This window comes from Chanos chanos, chromosome 4 (assembly GCF_902362185.1).
Source record: "Chanos chanos chromosome 4, fChaCha1.1, whole genome shotgun sequence".
Lineage (NCBI taxonomy): Eukaryota > Metazoa > Chordata > Actinopteri > Gonorynchiformes > Chanidae > Chanos > Chanos chanos.
Genome location: NC_044498.1, coordinates 18,897,565 through 18,920,208, shown reverse-complemented (window position 1 = coordinate 18,920,208; position 22,644 = coordinate 18,897,565). Strand labels below are relative to the sequence as shown.

Sequence of the window (22,644 nt, the reverse complement as noted above, 5' to 3'; positions counted from 1 at the left end):
ATCATTCAGCAGGACAGAATTTTATCAAAAGTGGCAATGCAGACAGTGGTTGTTAATGCCCCGTCAAAATACAGGAGTTTGTATTCTAATACCCTACTTCCACTCTGGGATTCAGTAAGGCAGTGGTTTCAATCTTTTAATCCAAAGATATATCTGATTTGATGCTTCTATGTCATATTCACATGTTATCTTTAAAAATGTACAACCTAATTTGAAAAACAGAACATTGCTTATGGCCAAACATAACCACATAAAGCTCAACTTCAATGATCTGTAAAAAAAAAAGAAGAAGAAGAAGAAGGAAAAAAAAAAAAGAACATTAGGTGGCATCTAAGACAAAGAATGGAAATTAAGCAGAGGATGAATCCTTTGACTGTCTAATTTTATGATGCTAAAAATCAACTGAATGGTTTCCTTCTTGGTTGACAGGGGCTAGTGTTTCTCTGTCTCTCTCCTTAACCCGGTGACCTTTGCCCTTTGACAGTGATTCACTCCAGTTTCAGGAGCTCCACGTCAAATATAAGGGTGGCATTGGGCGGAATGACCCCTGGGTGACCTGTGGCTCCATAGGCCATATCTGGCGTGCAGGTGATCTTTGCTCGCTGACCAAGGCTCATCTGATATAAGACATAGATGCACATCAAATGAACAGACAACATAACATTCATTAATACGTTGCATTACCCTCAAATTTTAATTTTCATGTTTTTTTTTATTACAATTTGTATTATCATCTGAAACTGTACATGAGATAAAATTAGATAAACAAACAGATGTAATGTGATGTGCTCATCATGCAACAGACCAATGAATAAAACCATTAAGTTTACGCTACCTGTGCAACTCCTTCCTCCCAACCTTTAATGACCTCCTGTCGTCCAATCTTGAATTTGAAGGGCTTGTTTCTGTCACGGGAAGAGTCAAACTTTTTCCCATTCTGCAGCATTCCTGCAACACATTCACAATCTAATGTGAAAAATGTTTCCAACCCATGTACCCATAACTCACCATATCTTCTAACTGTCAAACGTGATTAAAAGAACTCTTTTACAAGAAAAGACAATCCTCTTAAACGAGATGAATTCTTAAATAAAGATGTAAAGGTCTCAGTGAGCAGGGGTTTTTTTCTGTTTTAGACCTGATTTAACGCTAACTCAATATAAAGGGAAACCAATCCCTAAGAAATCATTACAAAAAAGTCATTCAGAGAAGAATATCTTTTCTATTTTCTGAGATTTAGGTTTCAAAAATATGTTGATTCGCAAGAGTAAAATAAAATATATAAAGTTAATATCAGTACTATCATCTCACAGCTACATACCTCAGAGTGTTTTAATAAAGTTCATTTACTACACAAAAAGACTACTCTCCGTTACTAATCATCAATTAATAGAACTTCTTTTGTACACATCTTTGCCTACAATGAGTCAGCATTTCCAGTCCATTATGTCAAGAAGACAAGAAACATGCTTCAAAATGAGAAAATTGGATTAAAAAGGATGTTCAGAAATGGGCCAAGTGAAAGCACTGACTTTCAGAATGTGACCGACCATCTCTTCTGCTGAGATGAGATTAAATTTAATGTAAAAAAAGAAGAAAAAGAAAAGAAAAAGTGAAATATTCAATAAAGTTCAACTAAGCCCAGAGGAGGAAAGAATACTTCTGTGAACTGGAAGACCTTCTAAGCACTCTGATCCAAATGAACAAAGAAACGTGAGATTAAAAAAAAAAAAAACACTTTGGCCTCATTCCAAGGATTATTCTGAGGCTTAAGTAGGTCACTTTTTGCTTGCAAACTGTATAGACTAACATATAACACGTGCAGCCTTGCATGTACATTGAATCTGTCTGCAGCTTTGTGTAATAATCATCAGACATTGGTTCACACATACTGGTTAGGTTAATAAAATTTATGCTCAGTGACCAGTTAATGAAGTATACCATGCCATTTATGAAAATAGTTCGCTCTTACAGACAGTGCTCATGTTACCATAACTTGCTATATAAAGCAGTTAGACGAGCATCAAGGGATTCGGATACTATTTATTTAAATATTATAACTGGCTAAACAAGTGACCTGCGCGGCTGATGGTTGGTATGACGGTCAGTGCCAGGCATGCCGTTTTTACTATCTCAGAAATGGCTGCCCTCCTGAGCCTTTCACACACACCACAGTCTAGAGTTTACTGACAACGGTGGGACAAACAACAACAACAAAAACATCCACTTAATGATTGTACTGGGGGCAAAAACACCTTGCGGATGACAGATATGAAAAGAAAATGACAAGAATCCCTCCTCCTCACGGGCAGGCTACAATCAGGCAAATGATGGCACGGTATAACAGGACAACGTCTCAGAATCCACAGCTTGCCAGTTCTTGTCATGAATGAACATCTATGGCAACAGACAACCATGCAAATGTTCTACTGCCGTCAGTCAAAAAAAAAAAAAAAAAAGATGAAAAACGTCTCCAGTGAGTGCGCAATCGTTGGCGCTGAAAAACTGAGAAGTGGAAAAACATCATCTGGTCTGACAAGTACCGGTTTCTCTTGCACGCTGCTGATGGCAGTCAGAATTTGACGTAAGCAGCAGTTCATGAACCGTCCTGTCTTGTGTCAGTGGGACATTCTGGTGGTAGTGGTATAATGGTCCGGAGAATATTTTCCTGGCACACATCAGGTACCTTGATGCCAACTGACCAATGGTTGAACTCCGAAAGCGTATCTAAACATCGATGCTGACCAGATGCATCCATTCATGGCCAGAGTCTAACCTTTGTCACATGGATGCTTCCAACTGGACAACATGTTATGTTAAAAAGATTGTGTTATATCAGAAAAAAATGATATAAGCAAAGTCCTAGAAGCATGACGACAGTGATTTCCCTTTACCTTAATGCCCCGCACAGTGTCTTGACCTCAGCCTAATGAAGTACTGGGATTAGAAGAAACAGGCCATTTACAACATGATTCTACCATACAACTGGAAACACCATTTTGTCAGCATGGACCAATATTTTTGAAACCCTGCAGAATCCATTCCCTGAAGAATTCAGCCTGTTCTGGAAGAACAAGGCAGCTTGATAGAGCTCTTTATTGGTGTCCTTGATAAACTAGCCACTGAATTTATATGAGAAAATTTCAAATTAATGAAGTTAAAAGTCACCCCTTATAAGTTTTCTTGGTCGAATATGTTTCACATTTTGATTTTAACATTACTTCAAACTCATTCCTATATGTTATTAAATACAGTCAGGGTAAGACAATGTTGCCAGGCCAACAAGATTTGTGTTTGCAGGGAGAAACGTGAGACGGATCGATTCAGAATGTCATCCAGCACTGGTGACATTTGTAGCCAGCTTGCAGGTACAGGAAGGAGGAATGAGAGGCTGTCAGTTCTAAAAGATGAGTCTCGTACGGTGTCGTGTCTACCCTTTCACTCCCACTATACTTAGAAGGACGAGGGGCTTCCAAGAAAGCACATTTGCCAAGGCTTCTCCCAACTGCAACGTCTTAGTCCAACTTCAATGTACAGCTGATCTCACCCTGTGTAATAAGAATCGATCTTCTTATTCTCTCACAAATAAAAAATGACACTAAACCTTTTTAAAGTCCAACATACATTTACAACATGGAGACAGAAAGGTTGTAAGCGTATTACATTACTGGTTTCAGGTTTCAGATTTGGACTTTGAGATGGGTCTATATTGTTAGGGTGAGAGATGAAGAAGAGACCTGGAAACACAGCAGTGTTTCTTCCAGATCCTTAGGGAGTTATGGAGTTATAGGCAAACACTTCAAATCAAATAGCAGGATCTCAATAAGACGGTCATACTTGTCCAGGTTTTAGCTGGTCAGATTCAGACCCTGGCCTAGGCTGGGGAGCTGGGGAGCTCCACTGGAAAAAATGTGTGGCCTCTTTCACACTGCGGTCGCAGACACACTAAAGTAGCGTGAGAGCTCAGAGAAGCAGCAGCCCAATCAGGAGAATGAGATGCACTCATCTATTTATACCTCTCTTTACAGTATCTGTCTGGCAAAGTCAAAAGCCAATCTCCTCGGTGGATGGGTTCAGATGTAATCAGATCAGCGCGTGAGAGAGCACTCCCATAGACATGTTAGCGCGTTTCAGCGTTCAAACACAGAAGTGGTGTAAGGAGCCGTAGCTGTAGTGTGGAGCCGTAGTCATTCAAAACAATGTGTGGAAAGGACGGCGTAAAACGGACAGCTAACGTTCCCAACGTAGTGAGAAAATGGAGATGAGACACACAGTGGTTCAAAAGCTGCTTTTACAGCTTCAGCAACAGTCTTTTCGCTTGAGACGACAGATACGTGGGAGAAGTGTCCTGCTTTACGAAGAAACGGTCATGTACTGAATGAACCAGATTCTAAGCATAGAGTCAGACAAATGATGTATGGCTGTGTGAGTATCTTGGGAGTGCGGTAAATGTATACGTTAGTGATGGGCAGGCTACTTCTTCATTCTGCCCAATTATCTCTCTTCTAAATTTATCCACCCGCTGAGGCAGGCTGCCTGCTAGTCTATACTGCTCTCCAACTGCAATCTGAACTCTGTTCCTTCTGATAGAGAAATCACTGACTCTTCCCTGCCCCTCTCTCTCTGGCCCTTACTATGTCTATAAAAGACACAAGATGATATGTACAAGGGTTGGGGTCAAGTCATGAATGAATACATCAATTTGGATTTGATTTGGAAACCCACAGGGGGGCCACAGACTTGGAACTGGAGCTGGAATTACAAAATGTTGAACCGATTTCCATGAAACGTAATGTAAATCTGTTTTCTGTGCAGAGGACACAGACCCAACACTTTGGACACAGTGTGGTTATTTTAAATGTCTGAGTAGAAGCTGAGAGGCAGCTTCAAAATTAAGACTGAATAATTAATGCGACTGCAAATCATTGTAAGGTGAAGTTTCATCCTTGCAAAGCAAAGTGAGTAGTATTTTAATCAAGGATATTATTACTAATCCAACTATACTGAACTGAATCTATTTTACTTAATATGATTATATGGTTTAATGTAACTTAATTTTTTTGTAATTTCAGACAGTGCTGTCTCAGAAATGTAACTTCATCACACATATTTCTGTCCTGTAATTGCAAATCATTTCCCATTTCATATCTTCGGAGTTAATTCCAGGTGTTCCAGTGTTTGCGGAGTTAATCAATGAAACATTCCATTACGCATTCTATGCCTGAATGAGTATAAACATATGAACACAAATCAATCATATATGAATATAAACCAACCATAAGCAACTCAATTGATTAAGCATTTTATGAATAGAGATATAAATAACAAAAAAATCAATTATAAAATATTTTACACATGTAGAGGTTACTCTCAGCAGTTAACGGCACTGAGTCTGTAATGTCTTCTACCCAGTGAAAATAAATAGGCTTAACAGCCAGCCGGAGTCTGAAAATGGGGATAACCACAGGCTTAAGGGTAAGGGGACATCCCAACTTAAAAATGACATCATTGCTCTGACCCCCAAACACACTCACTCCTGGTCAGGGAGAACTTAACTGGTCACAAGAGAGCGTGTGTGGCATCTACAAAGCCGTCAGTAAGTCTTCATTCTGAACTTCAAGGAGGTCGAACCTACCAATCACGGTAGCCCCTGTCTGGACTCAGCGGTATTCTGAGTGTGAGCATTGTTATAAATAGAGCCATAATGGAGCCAGAGGAGGCTAAATGGTTTCCTCTGAGCCCACAATGAAGCCATGAAATAGAAGTGAGAGTGAGATCACTGATTTGCTGGGCAAGTCTAAGGCAGGTGCTCATAAGAGATGAAATGGCTTTGGCTGCTGAGGATTTGAGCGATAGCTGAAAATTTGTTCACCTTCATGAGATTCACAAAAGCCAGGGAAAAAAACGATAAGAGTCGAAAACGTTCCACTCTGATGTTATGGTTGTCAGGAGTGTGAATCACAAGCATGAGATGAGCTCCTGTCCATTTCAAAAACCCTTGACTTGGCAGTAATCTTCACCCATGTTCTTACACTGAACAGAGACAGCATATGAGGAAACCACAGATATCTAAAAATAACTGACTAATAACGAGCCTATTTCTGAGCATTGATATAATTTTCATAATCAGATTTTGTATATTTGTATAAGTTCAAAAACTGAGTGTTATAACCACATTAAATCAATAATGGCTCATTTATGAGCATGATTTAGATTATAAATATATATATATATATCACACAATAACTTGATAAATGAGTTACAAAGATATTCACTTCAGTGTTTATGGAAAGTAATCAAAAAGAAATTCCTCTGAAAATTATTTGAAAACCATTAGAGTTCTGCTAGCAGTGACTGTTTTTTCATGATATAGTCATTCCCATTACATAATTACAGTTTCTAAAGAGGACCACTTGTAGTGAGCAGTCATTCTTTTAATGCTTGGTGATGACAGCTGTAGGCTGTTTGGACTGACCAGAGCTAGAGTGAGAGCTCCAACTACGCATTAGCACTCAGCTAATAGGGTCAACTTCACTGCAGACCCCAGCAGCCAGTCCCTGCACTACTTAATATAGCACTGCAGGTCTACTGCTGATATAGCAGTGGACTGGACTAGATACAGCCAGCACTGTCGACAATGGGCAAAAACCACAGTGAGAGATCTACTGTGAGAGATCAGAAAACAGATAAGAGGGTGTTAACCTGCATAATAAACAAACAATATGGGAAGCTAAGTGCTACCTACATGTGTTCTTTATTCAAGATAAGAACTTAGGTCTAATGAGTACAATTCAGGGCTTGCCAATGAAGGCCCTTGCTCATGCTTTTCATGTAGAGTCTGTCTGCAATGCAGGTCTACAGCCTGAGGCTAAACGGTCCACATCATTAAAATGAGGTCATGAACCCCCATGGGTAACGCAAGGCATTACAACAAAAACTGCCTGACACCAAGGTGTTTGCACATCTCCCAGTCTCACATGGCCAGATCTCTTAGTCATGCTAGCACAAAAGAAACTGGAATTTTCCTTGCCTTACTTTCTTTGTTCCAGATGAGATAACAGTAGAAAACTTTTAAACGGACAAATATACAGTGTTTTATCGGCCATTCTTGAGTTGATGACTTTTCTTCAACATTAGGGAGATGTTACAGGGAAACTACATGTCTGAAGTGATTTTATGGCTAGAAAGCAAAAGGGTATTAACCACACGCTAAGAACAAGGCTACCAGACTCAAGACAGTCAGGCTCGACACAAATTATCATCACACCACAAGTGTATCAACATCAGATAGAAGACTACGCATCCCATCATTATTTGGGTATACAAACAAGACCACACACAGACACACAGCTGGGAGGGCAAACACGGCACCCTAATTTCACGCTGGTACCATCCTATTCCATTAAAGCTTCACTTATCTGAAATGTATCAGGCCTAGCCTTCAAGGAGTAATCACAAACAGCATAGCATGCTTACTGAACAGACTACAAGAAAGAGGGATGTAGAGAGTCTTCGCAGTGGAAGTGGATGGAGAAAGTGAGCGCTGAACAGTTAAATCACTGTGCTTTCTGCTGTGTGTGAATTAAGAAAGAGAAGGGCACTCACAAACTGCAGGGGGAAAAAATACATTAAATGGGGAGATGGAATGTTGTTATCGACATCCTGTTTCCTGTCTGTCTGACCTGATAGTCTAGGAGAAGTCTAAAAGGCAAACAAACTCTATTACTGAAAATGCCTTTAAGCCAAACACAGAGGAACACTCATTTCAAAACATCAAAAAAAAAAAAAAGAACAGAACAAAATGGGAGGTGTTTTTTTTTTACCTGTGTAATGCACTACACATGTCTGGCCCTTCTTTGGAAAGGTTCTCCCTGTTAAGGGAAAAGAATCAGACAGTCAATAAATGAATGATTGATGACAGGTGAACTTAATATCAAGTTGGCATGTTGGAGCTACGCAGAGTTAATATCCAAACTATGCACAAGCAATATCTTTCAACATGGTGATGAAAGAAAATTCTGGATGGAGGATATTGAACCCTGACCCTTAGGCCTGCGGATGCATTCCCAGACTTCATTTAAGGGAAACCACACCTCAGATATGATTTAAGGAAAAAGATTTGAGACACATTCAAAATTCACCAAACTTCAGGATACTTAGAAATTTAATTTTATTCAAACAACCCTAATGATCTGATTCTGAGTAAAAAAAAAAATGCATTCAAATTATCCAAATGTATATAAAGGTTCCAAGCGTGTACTGTCAACTATGTCCCATCATCTAAGTCAACATATCACTCTGTGTGTGTGCGCACTAGTTTCTGTATAGATCTGTGTGAGGTTTCTGGGTGGGACAAGATCACATCCTTTCATATCCGAGTGTATGAGTGAAAGGACAAACGAGCAGCACGGTAATAACATTTTAATGATCAAAGTTTGTTCAAAGAAAATAGACTCAATATATTTTAAGTAAGCCTATCATTTAATAAATCATCTTCAGCATAACACTTAAGCCAATGTAAAGCATGAGTATTCAGTCTGTTAAAAATAGCTACTGTTAACGTTAAAATTTTTCAGTTTCTCCATGATTTTCCACACACCTACCATGCGGATGAAAAACAAAGAAAAACAGGCTGGGTTGTTATTCTTAAATAAACCCTTGTAAAGGCATGGCTTTGTTAACTTCGGGTAACTCTCGTGACATGATGAGGATTGAGGTTAATCGCACAATTCGGATTTTAAAAATTAATTTGGCGCTCATTGTTGCCATTTTTTCCATGAAAACTGTCAGCATGCCACTGTGCGCCGTTAAGCAGTGCAACAAGTGGCTGATATGGCAGCATAAGGTTTGTGCTGCCGTGTAATACGACCGGTGGTCGTCTTTGAAAATCATTGCCAACTGTAGCAAGTTACAAAGCCAAGGATTACCCCTCAACAAAGCTTCTGTCTAGACAGAACAAGAGTCTAGCTATTTGATTAAAAATAACCCCGTCTCAGCGTGAAGCAACTGTCTGAAATAGGTGACCGGCGGTTGATTTGTTTATAATTGTTATATTTAAGGAATGGTGAGCAACTGTCATCCCATTTCAGTCAGCCAAGAGAGCGGAGAACCGTCTAGGTTACTCCATGGCAGAAACTGGAAGTGGAGGAAAGTAAAAATGGTAGTAGTATCAGCCGTAAACAATTTCTTTACAACAAAACAATTAGCCTTTATTGGCCTAAATAAGTCATCCTCCCTAACTCTTACTACTACCGTACAACAGCCAGCTGTATGAAACGTTTGTCCAGAAAAGAATATATCAGAACAGTATATCTGACTAACCTAATAGCTGTTGTTGGTAGCCCTTTGTAACGTTATGGACATCTATAATGAAATATTGTAATGTTCTTGCATGATTTAATCGTTTCGCTCTATCAGAAAAGCGACTAAAGGAAGGTAATTAAAAACTGTGTTTATGGGCTTTAAACGCTGCTCAGTTAGCTTGGGCAAAGCAAGACGTGGGCACCGAAAATGCAAGAAAAGATCCTCCAGAACCTATGAAAACTAGCTACTGAGCTAGCAAGCTCATAATCAGCATTTCGGCTCACGGACACCCTGCATCTCAAAAGAGATGGTCCTCTGTATTCTATATTCCGCGATGTTGTCTGAAGAAAACGCGTACAATATTTGTAACTTACCATCTCCTGGAGATATTGTTTCAATTTCCACACCCATTATGGTATAGCGGTGGTTCCTAAAACACAGACGGCTTGCTGATGACTGGGACCCAGGCTTCACTGCGATACAAAGTACTCCACCCACATGTCCGTCTGAATCAGCGGCTGGTCCCACTGTATTTTGTAATACAGTGCCCATGGTGAAATACAAGCTGGCATAGTATGCGACCCCCCCTTCATTCGGTTTTCGGCTTTGCTTATATACTGACTTTAAACATTTACTTATCGACATAACGAAAGTTTATCTGTCAAGTGTTCATCATTTCTGTTACCATGGTAGAAATGAGGATTCGAATATTATGTGTTTTTAGGGAGACATTAAAGGCATGATGACTTATCTCTAATTGTTGTCAGTAGTGGCAGTAACTAGTGATAAATATTTTTAGCCTGGCTTTATTAAGGTAAACAGGCGACGTTTGGGATGTCATGTAGAGATTGGTTAGAGATTTATTTTCTTTGACCGCTGTGGAAGTATGCTCTATAGCTACGAGAATAATACACTCAGAAGATTTTGGAAGACATGCTCAGCATGATAAGGACCACAGTAGGCTGGAATATATGATTCTAGAATAAAATGTTTTTTAAAAAATATTTTATATGACTCTCCAAAATTTAAAGTTTATAGAGTATATTGCTTTAAACTTACATTAAAATACATTTAATAATATATCTTATATCGGTTGTAGGATTTTGTTTCAGTGAGAAAGAAAGCAGTTTAGTTTGGAAGGAAAGCAAGAATTAAAAAATAACTAATGTAAATAATGTAAACATCAGTCGAAGTTATTTCTATTCACTTGAGTTTTTGCACGATGTCGACGGTTAGATTTCAGTACATGTATGACACCTGGTGTTCAATTTTATAAGTATGTCGGCAAGTTATGTGCTTAAAACTTCAAGTCCCAGAATGCCTGACCTGATCGTTGTCGCTACTTCCGCTTGTCCGTCACTTCAAATATCTCCGCGGGCTAGCGTGAATACATCGTGCTTCGGCTGACATAAAACTTCAGAATGAACAGTACATCTTCAGAATGTATCTTTAAGTATAAACATTTGCGTCCTCTTTTCATAAAACATTTAAACGCTTAGCGAGCTTTGTTTATTAACTTACTCGCTACTGCTTCAGTAGCGACTTTAGAGTGGCAAAGTCACTGCTTGCTAACAGTCCAATGATGTTGCTATGCCGCAACCTAAGCATGGTAATATCTGAAGTAACTTTAGCTTCAGTGATAGCTAAATTGAATCCTTGACACATAATATGAAGTAAAGTTATTAAGAATAGCGACGCTGTGAAAGTATGCTACTCTAGTCTTATACTTTACTTATGCTGAAAATGGCCAACTTGTTGGGCAACTTAGTCTGCAACCGAACCGACCATGTTAGGGTCACGTTACACTAATCCGGTCATAGTCGTTGAGAACTCCCTCACACCCACAGGATTAGGGAGTGAAGAGGCTTTGCCTATTCTTAGTATATAATGGCATTGGTCGTGTGCTGAGACAAAGCTGTGTCCAGCGTTTATCAGAAGTCCTGTAAGAAGGAAACTTTTTTTTGTATTTTGCCCCCATTTTCCGTTTGATTTGCTGAAAGTGCAGGTATGGATCTAGGGAAAGCCAAGCTTTTGAGGACTGGTTTAAACAGTTTGCATCAAGCCATACATCCTGTTCATGGAATAGCCTGGACTGATGGAAAGCAGGTTTGCCTGACTTCGTTTTACTTTATCAATGGGGAGCCAAAATTCGGTGACACAAATGTCATTGGACAGTTTGAGCATGTTCTTGGTCTCTTTTGGGGGCCACTCTGTTGCACTGGCTCTCCGGCTCTCCTTGCTGTCCAGCACAAGAAGCATATAACAGTATGGCAACTTCAGCTCAGTGCTCTGGAACAGAACAAACTACTGTGCTCACAAACATGTGAGATGAGCGAACCTTTTCCTCTACTACCTCAGGGGTGTGTTTGGCACCCTAAACAGGACATACTGGCTGTGCTGACCAAACGTGACGCGTCTGTCCTGTTTTCCGTCCGCGTGGACAACCGGCGGGTCAAGGCAGACATACGGGGAAGTGGCCTGATCCACTGTGCCTGCTGGACTAAAGATGGAACCCGGCTTGTGGTTGGTATTGGCAGTGCCCTGCATTCCTACATTTGGAACGATATTCAGAAGAGCCTTGTCACATGCTCTTTCTGTCCCATTTTCGATGTGGGAGGCTACATTTGTGCCATCGAGTCCACAGACGAAACCCAGATAGCAGTCGCCACAGAATTGCCGTTGGATAAGATTTGTGGGCTCAATGCTGGAATTGCCTTCGACCTGCCCACTGATTCAGAGCTGCTGGCCTCTCAGCAGTCCCCTGTTGTCATGGCGGACGAGGATTGTTCTGTGGATATCAGGAGGCGATCTTTCGACTTTGACCGCTCCTTTCACCCCGGCTACATGTCCCCCTCTGGGCCCACAGACCTAACCCACATTCTGGCCAAACACAGAAAATCTGATCCTAGCCCCCTCATTCACCTCAGGCGACGAGATTACCTGACTGGATCGGGTCAGGATTCATCTCATTTGATTTTGGTCACCTACGAGCGCAAGGTTACCACCACACGTAAAGTTAGCATACCCGGCATCCTGGTTCCAGATATAATTGCTTTTGACCCAAAGGGGAGCACCGTGGCTGTGGCCTCCAACACCTGCAACATGGTTCTGGTTTACAGCATCACGCCGTCTGCCATGCCCAATGTCCAACAGATACATCTGCAAAAAAACGAGAGGCCCAAAGGAGTGTGCTTCATCAACAACAAGATGCTCCTGCTGATGGTTGGCCGACAGAAGTCCAATGACCCTGCTTTTCTTCCGTCATCCAACACGGACAAGTACATCCTAAGGCTGGCGACAAAAGAACTCATCTTCGATGAGGAGGCTACTTTGCCCGTGATTCAGAAACCAGAGTCCCCTAATAGCTTCCATGGGATTAGAAGGCACTCTGAAAACTATTCCAAAGAGGAGCATCTTGGAATAAAGGATCTAGTGCTTCCAGGAGGCTCTGTAATCCATTCACCGGGTAACAGGAGGAAATTGGTTGAGGAGGTGCGCAGTTCTGAGCCTAGTCCTATGGCCAGCTCGGCAGACTTCTCCGACAGAGCCTCCTCAAGCGCCTCATCTATCGCCATGGAGACGTACGATATGGACCACATCAGTCGCATGGCAACGCTAGCAGTGACCGGCCAGGCCAGCCGGGAAACCAGCCGACCTCCTTCCCCCAGGTATGAGGTCTCGGAGAAACCACAGACTGATCCCAATGCCCCGAGGAACAGCTGCCCTCCCAAAGAGAAGAATTTGGAGCAGCTCACCCAGAACTTGGAACGACTCTTCTCCCGCTTCACTGAGGTGCAGCAGTGCCTGACCGAAATGAAGGACTGTGCTCAAAATGGGAAGAAGGCCATAGAAAATTACCCATCTGCCTTTGATCCCCCATATGTGAATGTAACGTGTCAGGTATGCACTGGAGTTCTTTCTATATGAAAAATTATGATCAAATGAATGTCCTAGAGGAAACCTTAACAGAGAGGAGAGTAAATCTTTTGCCTTATTGTGTTATACATGGAAATCATACAGCCCAGTCATCCCAAAGGTGTGGATACTTTGTATGATCATTGCACTTGTTAAAGATTTTTTTTATTCCTCTTTGTTATCATAACCTAAAAATGTTCTAAGAGTGACAACTACAATAATTATATGGCTGTTTGATTCCTATAACACTTCTTCATTCAGTGAATTTAACTGAATCTTTATACAGGTTCAAAATGAGGTTGCGTAATAATTCAGTGTTCACTGTTCTCTAAAGGCACACACATCTATTTGTCAGCAGTTGTCAGATTGATGAGATATTGATGATCAGGCAGGAACTGTCTAAAGGTGGTTAGTCACGCACCATCCAGATCCAGTGACAAGTTTGTGCAGCACTGTCTCACCTGACCGGGGTTATGTAACTCATGTTGGGATTGTGGTGCGTCTAACGCAGGTGTTGACGAGCATTCATGCAATACACATGTACTATTTGACTCAGCTGTACTGTTGCTGCCTTCACAGACTAATGGGCCTAATCAAGTAAAAAAAAAAAAACGCAAAACTGCTTAATGACTAAAAAATTAAGCATACTGTCATCGCAGTAAAATGACTTCACCATATTATCTGTATTAAGAAAAGACAAACCAGTTTTGAGCAGTATGATGAATAGCAGTCACGTTCTCGAGCATTGCAGTTCATGTCCAACTAGGCAGCAATTTAACAGGTTGTTTGACTTTGTTTGGATAAATCTTAAGTGTCAGTGTAAATGAGATTGAGATTGACTTCAATCCCTCTCTCTTTACTCTCTCTCTCCCTTTCACAGAAACAGTTGTCAGAGAATGTGTATATTGATGAGAGGAGACCAGTTCTGCTGTGTGACGGAAAACTCCGCCTGCGAGTGCTTCAGGAGCTCTTTAACTTGGTTGTTATGGAGATGATGCATGGTAAAACCCTAATTCACCAACATTGTTACATAGTCATTATTAGTGACTGTGACTGGACCATTTTAGTTTTGACCTGTCACTGACATGTAAGCCCTGAATCTGCCTCATTATACACCAGAAATCACTCACTCTATATGGACCACACAGAACAGATCATTCAGACATGCCACAACTCTGTAGCTAATGGCATTTACATTGTGAAGTCAGTAAGGGATTGAGACCGTGGCAGTGGAAAACCCACCTCTTATCTAGTATGCTAAAGCATAAAACAGTAGCAAGAGGTCATCAGGAGTTTGACTTTCAGTGATATCTTCTACATACATGGCAGAACAGCCAATGTGCATCATCACATTGGCAGCACTCGGCAGGTGGGATCCTTATATAGGCTAAAATGGAACATCCGAATTGTGGAAGACTCTGTAAAGTCAAAGGTGTAGCCAATGTGAGTCGTGTCAGAACTGTCACTCTGACAGAGGGTATTCTCTTTTCCTAGAAGCTATTTTGCCTATCTGTGTTGATGAGAGATGGTGAAACCTGTCTTTTTCTTTTCTTTCTTTTTTTAAACACATTTTGGGTTACAAGCAGCAAATACTGCAAATACTTTGCAAAACTGGACGCAAGAGCTCATAATTAGCTGTAAGAATCTGTTTGGTGTCTCTTTGTCCCTGAGAGATTTTTGAACACTGTCTGGCTTGACTTAATAGGCAGAGGTAAAAATAGGAGGGGATTAAGGAGGCTGATCGGATCTGAAGATTTACGTCCCAATCAGCTTACAGGACCTATTATGGCCTGCATTTTTGCAGATGATGTTTACAAAGCACATAACACTCAGAATTTACACCTAGACGATAGTTTAGAATGGAAGGTGGATTGTGGGGGAGGTGGAGGAATCTTTTTGTCTTTTATATAAAAAGCTGAACTGAACAGAACATAAGGGGTTAAAAATGAGTATGGATAATTAGATAGTAAAATATCTGAAAGTGCGCCATTGCATTAGTTTGATGGATCTAATATGTATAGATTTATGTTATTTTGGTACTAGTAGTTTTCTACACTGGGGAAATGACCATTCCAAATGGGATAAATATAAACGAGTGCACTACATGTTCGATTGCATGATCAGACTTGTACTTTGCTGTCTGCAGGGCCAATGTGGATTGTCCTAGTAGCTGACGCTGATGGCTTTGTACCACTGAAGTTTAAGTCTAAGGAAGAGCTAACTATCAGGAATGCCAAAAGGAAATCTCCCTTCAGGCCTCCAGACTGCTCAGAGGACCTGCCGCCGGATAGCCCAGCGTCTCCCGCTGCGGAAAAATAACAAACGGCAACGTTACTGATGTTCCCCATATGACGCACTGACCCCCTGCGCGTGACTGTGAGACAGAAAGCATGACTAAGATCATATGTGGAAGGGCTGTTTATTTACCATTGTTATTATAAGACTTTTTTTTTTTTCCAGAAAAGAAATATTTTTTAAAGAAGTTCTTGTCGCAGATGTTTACAGTACAGAAGCTTTTATGTAGACTGTTACATTTCTGCTGCATATGTGTAATCAAAGACACACTGTCCTGTTTTTCGTTTGTCTGAAAGATAAATATATGAGTGCCTGCTTTCTTGGCTTGCCTCAAATAGATTAAAACCCATACTATGTATGTAAGGAATGAATGAGATTCAAATAAACTCTATTCATACAAACCTGTTTTATGGTCAGTTACATTATTTTATTATTTAATAACTTAATATTTCAAATAAAAATTTCCTGATTTATCTAGCTTGACAAGAACCGGTACTGAAGAATGACATTCATTATGCATATTGCTATGTAACAAAAAATAAAATAAAATAAAATAAACATGGCACAGATGAGCTGTTTGCTGTTAGATTTGTTTGATAGAACCTAGTATCCAAAAGTGACACACATTATTGCAGTATGATTTTGTGTAACATCCTCATCATTGCATAGTTTCACAACAGTTTCTGGATATTTTAGAATATTATTGGTTCTGTTGGTTAGAATGTCCCCTTTGATGCTCGTGAGCACAGCCAGTGGTACAGTGTAGTGCAGCTGTACTACAATGGATTATACTGAGTTATAGTGTTTTGAGAATTACATTGGAGTTACTTTTAGTTTGTTTTTGCTTTTTATCGTGCATGTGTGTATAAGGGTCGTTCTTCAGTCCTTTACTACCCAAGACTAGTAATGTTTATTGAGTACAGATCATTCTTGTGCAGTTTATATATACAGCAAGTATCATCCCATCCAAACATTGACCTTAAGGAAAACTGCAATAAGATTATATGCCCTACATTTGGTTATATAAATGAGGTCCATTATATTGTATCATCAGTTTTTTAAACCTCAAAACTTCATGTGAAAATGCAGGGGGGAAAAATTCAATGTTTACATAAAAACATAAATAATATTTTAGATGTCTTTGTCACAGTGTAATATACACTAACACAACACATCCCAGGGCCAGACTGGAATATGAGGCTTTGATAATGAAAGTTCTATGCAGTACTCAGGTTCTCTGATCTGCAGCCCAAGCCTTGTGTCCTGTCAAAAAAAGAGAGAAAGAGGGAAACAAAGTAGGAAACATTTAACACTTGATGAACATGTTTCATAACCATGTGATCAGTCTATTATGTAGGTCTGAACTCTTCATCTCTGACCATGCTGCTCTGTGTGTGCACTTTTCAGCCAAACTAAGATATGGAGGTTTGATGGAAACAAAAATATACAAGATACAGTGATCTGAATGAAAACAGCAAGAAGAGGAGAGTCTACTTGCAATATATAGTCATAGTCTACAGACTATATTAAATAGTAATTAATTTATTAATGGTTTGAATCCATTTTTAGTCAACCTGGGAAATATTTATGCATCGTGAAAAGCCAGCAAGAAGAGGAAAGTCTACCTGTGACATAAAGTCTTATTCTTTAGACCATATTAAATAGTAACTAATTTATTAATGCTTTGAATCCATTTTTAATCAACCTGGTGAATGTTTTCTGCCTGGAGAAAAGTCAGGCTGTATACCTGAGGTCCTCGAGAGCGAGTTTATTTCGTAACCGGATGTCTTCACTGATGGGGTAGAGCAGTAGGATCATCAGGCCAGTGATGATGAAAGCAACAGGAGCTGCACCGATGAGGAGCTTCAGTGTATAGACCACTGGAGGGGGCTGTTTACACGCACCGGTGTCATAGCCAGCAAACCTGCAGTCATTTGGTATAAGACACACAGTCAGACACATCTAGAAACAAACATGGTTTCAAACTCAGGGCTACGGAGTCATTCAGCACCTGATTATTCTTTTCGTCTCTGACTGATTTTAAAAACTAGTTTGCTCTTTGCTCTTTTATGAGAAAAGATATAATTCAGAGTTTGAGATATACGTGTGATGTTCATATCCAATGTCATACTATGAAATGCTAACTGATTCTACACACACAGAGGTTACTCACTCCAAACACAGCGTTGACACACCAAGAGAGATTCCAGCAGCAAACTTAGTGAAAAAAACGTAGAAGGAATAAAAGATGGCCTCGTGACCCTTTGAGTTGGGGTTTGCCAGCCTGAAATCATCCACAACATCTGGGAGCATTGACCTATGACATAGATAATGAATCAGAAAGTTTGTATGACAAATTTCATTTTTAGGGCACATCAAAAGAAAATGACAAACATGATGAAAAGTTATATTACGGCCCATTTAGGAGTTTTCCTGTCCATTACCAAGAACGATTTCATCCAAAAATAAAACATGACCGCGCCATATTGAGCAATTGGACCTGAATGCAAAGATAATTATTATAGAAAGCAGTGATGGCTAGATAAGAGTCTGAGGACATCCTTTGTGGTGTCTCTCTCTGGGTTTTTATATAAGGGAAGCCCACATTTAACTCCATGACATCACATACCTAAATACGGTCAATTCTGACCAGCACAAACTACTGTCATGTACTACCTACTATTAACTGTGTGTAGGACTACAGCTACCAGTCCTGCTGAAACTACTACTGCTTTAAGCTCTGCTACAACTATTACTACCTCTATTGGTATGACTGCCCCTCTGTCTACTGTTATGACAACTTCTACTACCTCTCGGTCTGCCGCTACTTGCACTGCTACAATTATAAGTGGTTTTGGCCACAGCCTCTTCTGATAATAGGCCAGACATCAGTGCCGCGTGTATTAATTTAAGCCCATAACAATAAATCTGTTGCGAGGTCTGTAATTATGTCATTATTGTGTAATAAACGGTAGCATTTCTGTACGAGAGTGGAATCAGTATGTTTGTAATGCCTCACCATGGTAACAGTAGAGATGCAGCTACGCTGAGGCCAGAGGACACGGCCACCACGTATGCCACGGTAACATTGGGGATGATCACCAGCATCACAGTGAAAGGCATGATCCACTAGACAAAGGACACAGGAGAGACATCAAGAAGAGATTCAACAGATACCACACATAAATGTGTGTTCCTATCACAGTACCAGCATCAAAAAAAATAAATAAATAAAAAAATGAATTTGAATGTTTGAAGTGAAAAATTGAATCTAGTAAAAATGGGGCCCCTATTTTTAAATCTTAATGAGAGACCAAGGAGTCAAAATGAGGTATGATTTTGCTGTGTTTGAAGAGGCACTATTTTTGGCACTGTCATTTACTGTTTGATCCATCGTGAAAGCAGATTAAAGAGACTTGTTGAATATTCCCATAGTGTATTATACTAGTGTGTCACTGGGTTGTATTTTGTTAATCTTATCTTTGAAAAATTGTCATTACCTTCATTAATTAATAGCTCATGTCGGAGTTGATAATCTCATTTTGGCTATTTCTACAAGAACCATTTCCCTGCATAGCAAATTCACAATTGAAAAATGAACAGAGAGTGTATCTATGAATCAAAGTAGACCCTGTAGGAATGGACTGAGAAACATTGGATGAGAGGCATTCCAGACAAAGCTTCACTAAGCCCTGAGGTAGATAAAGGCAAACTCAGACCAGGTGATGGAAAACATATTACAAAAACTTACAGTGATGCCGCAAAATGCTGCAGTCTTTTTTCCAAACTTCTGGAGAAACCACTGCCAAAATGGTATGCTCACCACTGCGGATATCTGTCGCAAAAGTGGATTATAAGAAACCATTAATTCATTAATTCTTTCAATCAGTCACTCACTCAACTCTTCAAAGGAAAGGAGGGGGGAGGTTTGAAAACTTACCAGGATGGTCAGCACAATGTTCTGGAAGTGTTTTTGTAGATCCACAGCATATGTACAGAATAGGACGAAGTTACTCTGAATTAGCTGAAAAAACAAAGCAAAAACATTGATCAGAAAATATATTTTGTTATGAAAAGAACTATGCAGTGTGTTACACAATGAAAAATATCAACAATACCTGAATTAATCAGGCTGTAATAAGAGTCTATCTGTCTGTCTCTGTCTCTGTCTGACTCCTCCTCTCTCTCTTTCTCTCTCTCTCTCTCTCTCTCTCTCTCTCTCTCTCTCTACCTATCTACCTATCTATATATCTGTCTCTCTTGCTTTTGCCAGCTCTCTGTTATGTTCTCTCCAGAGATCAGATAAATATTGAGTAGTACCTATTCTGGAACCCGGCCATGGAGAAAAGGATCTTTACCTGGATGGCTACAGATATGAAGAGGAAACCAGCAGTGAGGATGACATATGGTCCATGTCTCATTACTAAAATGAAGCCCTTATGGAAAGGAATCGTCTTCTCCGTCTTCGGTGCATATGGATCTAGAATGGAAAAAGAGACAGTTTTACCAACATCATTTGTATATGTTACTAATATCCAAAACTAATTACCTATGACTGGCACATCACAAATGTTTTAACATAAAAAAAAGTTGTTCATTCTAAAGCCAAGACATCTGAACAAAAACTTATAAAAGTCTACAGTTATACAGTAGATTGTTAAAAAAAAGAACAATTCTGTTTCCAGCAAATAAAATGACCATAACTGTTATTATTTCTTCAAATGACAGCAATTCTTTAATTTGAGCTAACCAAAAGAAGAGGTTAGATGAAGGAACATATTATTTTCATTTAATTTAAGTGCTACAGACACCTCAAACCAACCGCAGCCCTGTTCCACATTTAACAGTGTATGAAAAGGCAACAGATTCATTGTTGCATGACTGGGCATGGATCTGCAAGTCACGATCAAGCCCAAAAAATGTACTGTGGGAACACGTTTTTTTTCCAACAGCTAGTCAGGAATACCAGTACAGTACTATAAAAAAACAACCTCAGTTTTTTTGCACAGTGCTAAAGCAAGGTTGATCTTTTCAAAATGTCCAACATGTAGCATTTTTGTGCATGAAAACCGGGAGGCGCTGAGAGAGACTGCATAATTTACCATTCCAAATGATAACAAGCTTATAGTGAAACATGATACGCCTCTGATCGAACATGAGCACGCGGTAAGAGCACACACTCACCATCTTTCTCCTTAACCCCAAGGAACATCACCACCGTACAGATGAGAAACAGTCCACTTATCACCCCAGCAGCAATCATATACACTTCCTTCTGTGAGACCGCGAGAGAGATCATTAAAAAAAAAAAAAACATCAAACAAAGAAAATAATTCTACCCCTTTGTTTGATACAGTTATACTTTCGCTCTGTTTTGCAGAATTTAAAGAAGTATGAAAGCTTGTATCTATTGCGGCTCTGCTCTAAGTACGGGGTTAGAGCACTGTTGATTTGTCAGTTGTCAGTTGTCAGTTGTCAGTTCCATGGCTACAATGATTAAAATTATTTGTTTGATTGAATTGCTGTGCCAGACACCATACTGTATTTCACTGTAAACACTGAGCGGCTCAATTTGGTTTTGAACTCCCCCTTAAAAAAAAAGCGGAACGTCTCAACTTATTTACCCCAAACAGGAACTGCACTACCCTAAACAACCTCAGACTTGTTTGCTGTTTTTCCATGCACTGAGGCATAGTGTTTCATTACTTCTTCGGATCAAATAAGGGACAGTTTTTTCAAGGAGCTGGTGGGCACACCCAAACAACCTAACGCCCTCTGCTTTGGGCACGGAGGAATGCACGACGACACAAAAATGGCTAGAAAGGGCAAACGTGTGGTGTGGACCGCCACCCCACTGCAGTTCATCCAGCTCACTCCGGAGTGGCACCAGTCAAGCCTCAAATAGCTACATCCCCTTTGCACAACTGTACAGTCACAATTCATCTCCTCCTAAACCGCTGCCACAGCATCCACACCGGGGCCCTGGGAACACTGGTGTGGTGACATTTCCGGTATGACTGCCACTGGGATATGGTACCTCACTGTTGAAAATAACTCTTTAAACCACTCGCATCCCCCAACCCAAATATCTCTGTTGATTCTGCCAGTTTGATGTTTACATTTGTTGGTCTATCCCTTTAAATCCGTGAATATTTTTCTTTCCGGTCTGAAGTCTAGACTGCGAGTAAACATAAACAAGTTGCAACTAACAGTTTGCTTTTTTGGAGTAATGTCTGAAGTTTCACGTCTTCACTGTAATTTTAAAACTGATCAAATAAGAAACATATAAAAATGCGAGAGATGGCGACAATTGTGTTTGAACTGTCTTTTTACACAAGGCGCAGGGACACGTACTGCGTGAGAGAGGAAGTCCTGTGATTGGGCCAGGCTTTTGATGACCTCAGCACCGCTGGCGTTTCCCAGGTGAGCAGCTGTCACATTGTGATGGGGGCAGTGTTCCTGAGTGTGTGCTTTAGCTACAATCTGGCCTTGGATAGCAGCACCAAGCAGTGTGCCCAGAACTTCCATCGTCATCCCTGACGAAAAGTCCAAACAAATGTAAATACACTGGTCTGTCTCACAATCAACTGCAGATTAATGTTTGTAATGAATAATACAAGCAGAACAGTGTACAAAAACATAATCAGATAATTTATGCTATATACTCAGGGAAGGCTTTCTTCACCCTGAAGGGCCACAGTTCAGCAAAATTCTGATGCAGTCATAATTTAAATTGATTCTAATACTCTAAGGCAGGGGTGGGCAAATCTGGTCCTCGAGGGCCATGGTCCTGCTGTTTTTCTTGTCGACCAACTAAATACAGTCTCTGATTGGCTGAAGAGCATGCACACCTGTTTTCAAAGTGAAAATCAACAGGTAGCTAAGAGGTGAAAACAAAAACCGGCAGGACACCGGCCCTCCAGGACTGGATTTGCCCACCCCTGCTCTAAGGCCTCCAAATACTCTGATTAGCCAACCCCTGGTTTTGTGTTAAAGCAAATGTCTGTGTACACTGCAGCCTCTAAGGATGAGGATTGCCTTCCCCTGCTATCAATCTTTGGAAGACTCACATTAAAAAGGTGCTGTTGGAAAAATAATTGCGGTTTGAGCTTTTTTTTTTTTTTAATTGAT

At 40.2% G+C, this 22,644-nt stretch overlaps 3 protein-coding genes across 5 annotated transcripts in view; 1 reads left to right on the top strand and 2 right to left on the bottom strand.

Moving 5' to 3' along the window:
- Positions 1–33: 33 nt before the first annotated feature.
- Positions 34–9,758, bottom strand: fkbp1b (FKBP prolyl isomerase 1B). Of its 3 annotated transcripts, none has more exons than XM_030771733.1 (4): positions 9,678–9,758; positions 7,824–7,871; positions 836–948; positions 34–617 (listed from the first exon to the last, which is right to left on the bottom strand). In XM_030771733.1, the coding sequence occupies exons 1-4, from the start codon at positions 9,712–9,714 to the stop codon at positions 489–491; spliced, it is 327 nt and encodes a 108-aa protein (XP_030627593.1). In that variant the 5' UTR covers positions 9,715–9,758; the 3' UTR covers positions 34–488. The 3 variants fall into 3 exon arrangements, with proteins under 3 accessions (XP_030627593.1, XP_030627594.1, XP_030627595.1); XM_030771734.1 differs by having other exon boundaries at positions 7,824–7,867; positions 9,674–9,747; XM_030771735.1 differs by lacking the exon at positions 7,824–7,871 and having other exon boundaries at positions 9,678–9,755.
- Positions 9,759–11,310: 1,552 nt separating this feature from the next.
- wdcp (WD repeat and coiled coil containing) lies at positions 11,311–15,537 on the top strand. Its single transcript, XM_030772938.1, has 3 exons — positions 11,311–13,203; positions 14,099–14,219; positions 15,365–15,537. Exons 1-3 carry the CDS (start codon positions 11,311–11,313, stop codon positions 15,535–15,537), a joined length of 2,187 nt encoding a protein of 728 aa, XP_030628798.1.
- Positions 15,538–16,730: 1,193 nt separating this feature from the next.
- mfsd2b (MFSD2 lysolipid transporter B, sphingolipid) overlaps positions 16,731–22,644 on the bottom strand; it is a 14,971-nt gene continuing 9,057 nt past the window's right edge. Inside the window, exons 7-15 of the mRNA XM_030772150.1 lie at positions 21,868–22,049; positions 20,698–20,788; positions 19,872–19,993; positions 19,454–19,537; positions 19,265–19,348; positions 18,533–18,642; positions 17,687–17,830; positions 17,261–17,437; positions 16,731–16,776 (exon numbers count right to left, since the gene is read on the bottom strand). Of these exons, the coding sequence (XP_030628010.1) occupies positions 16,731–16,776; positions 17,261–17,437; positions 17,687–17,830; positions 18,533–18,642; positions 19,265–19,348; positions 19,454–19,537; positions 19,872–19,993; positions 20,698–20,788; positions 21,868–22,049 (1,040 nt within the window). The remainder of the gene's footprint in view (positions 16,777–17,260; positions 17,438–17,686; positions 17,831–18,532; positions 18,643–19,264; positions 19,349–19,453; positions 19,538–19,871; positions 19,994–20,697; positions 20,789–21,867; positions 22,050–22,644) is intronic.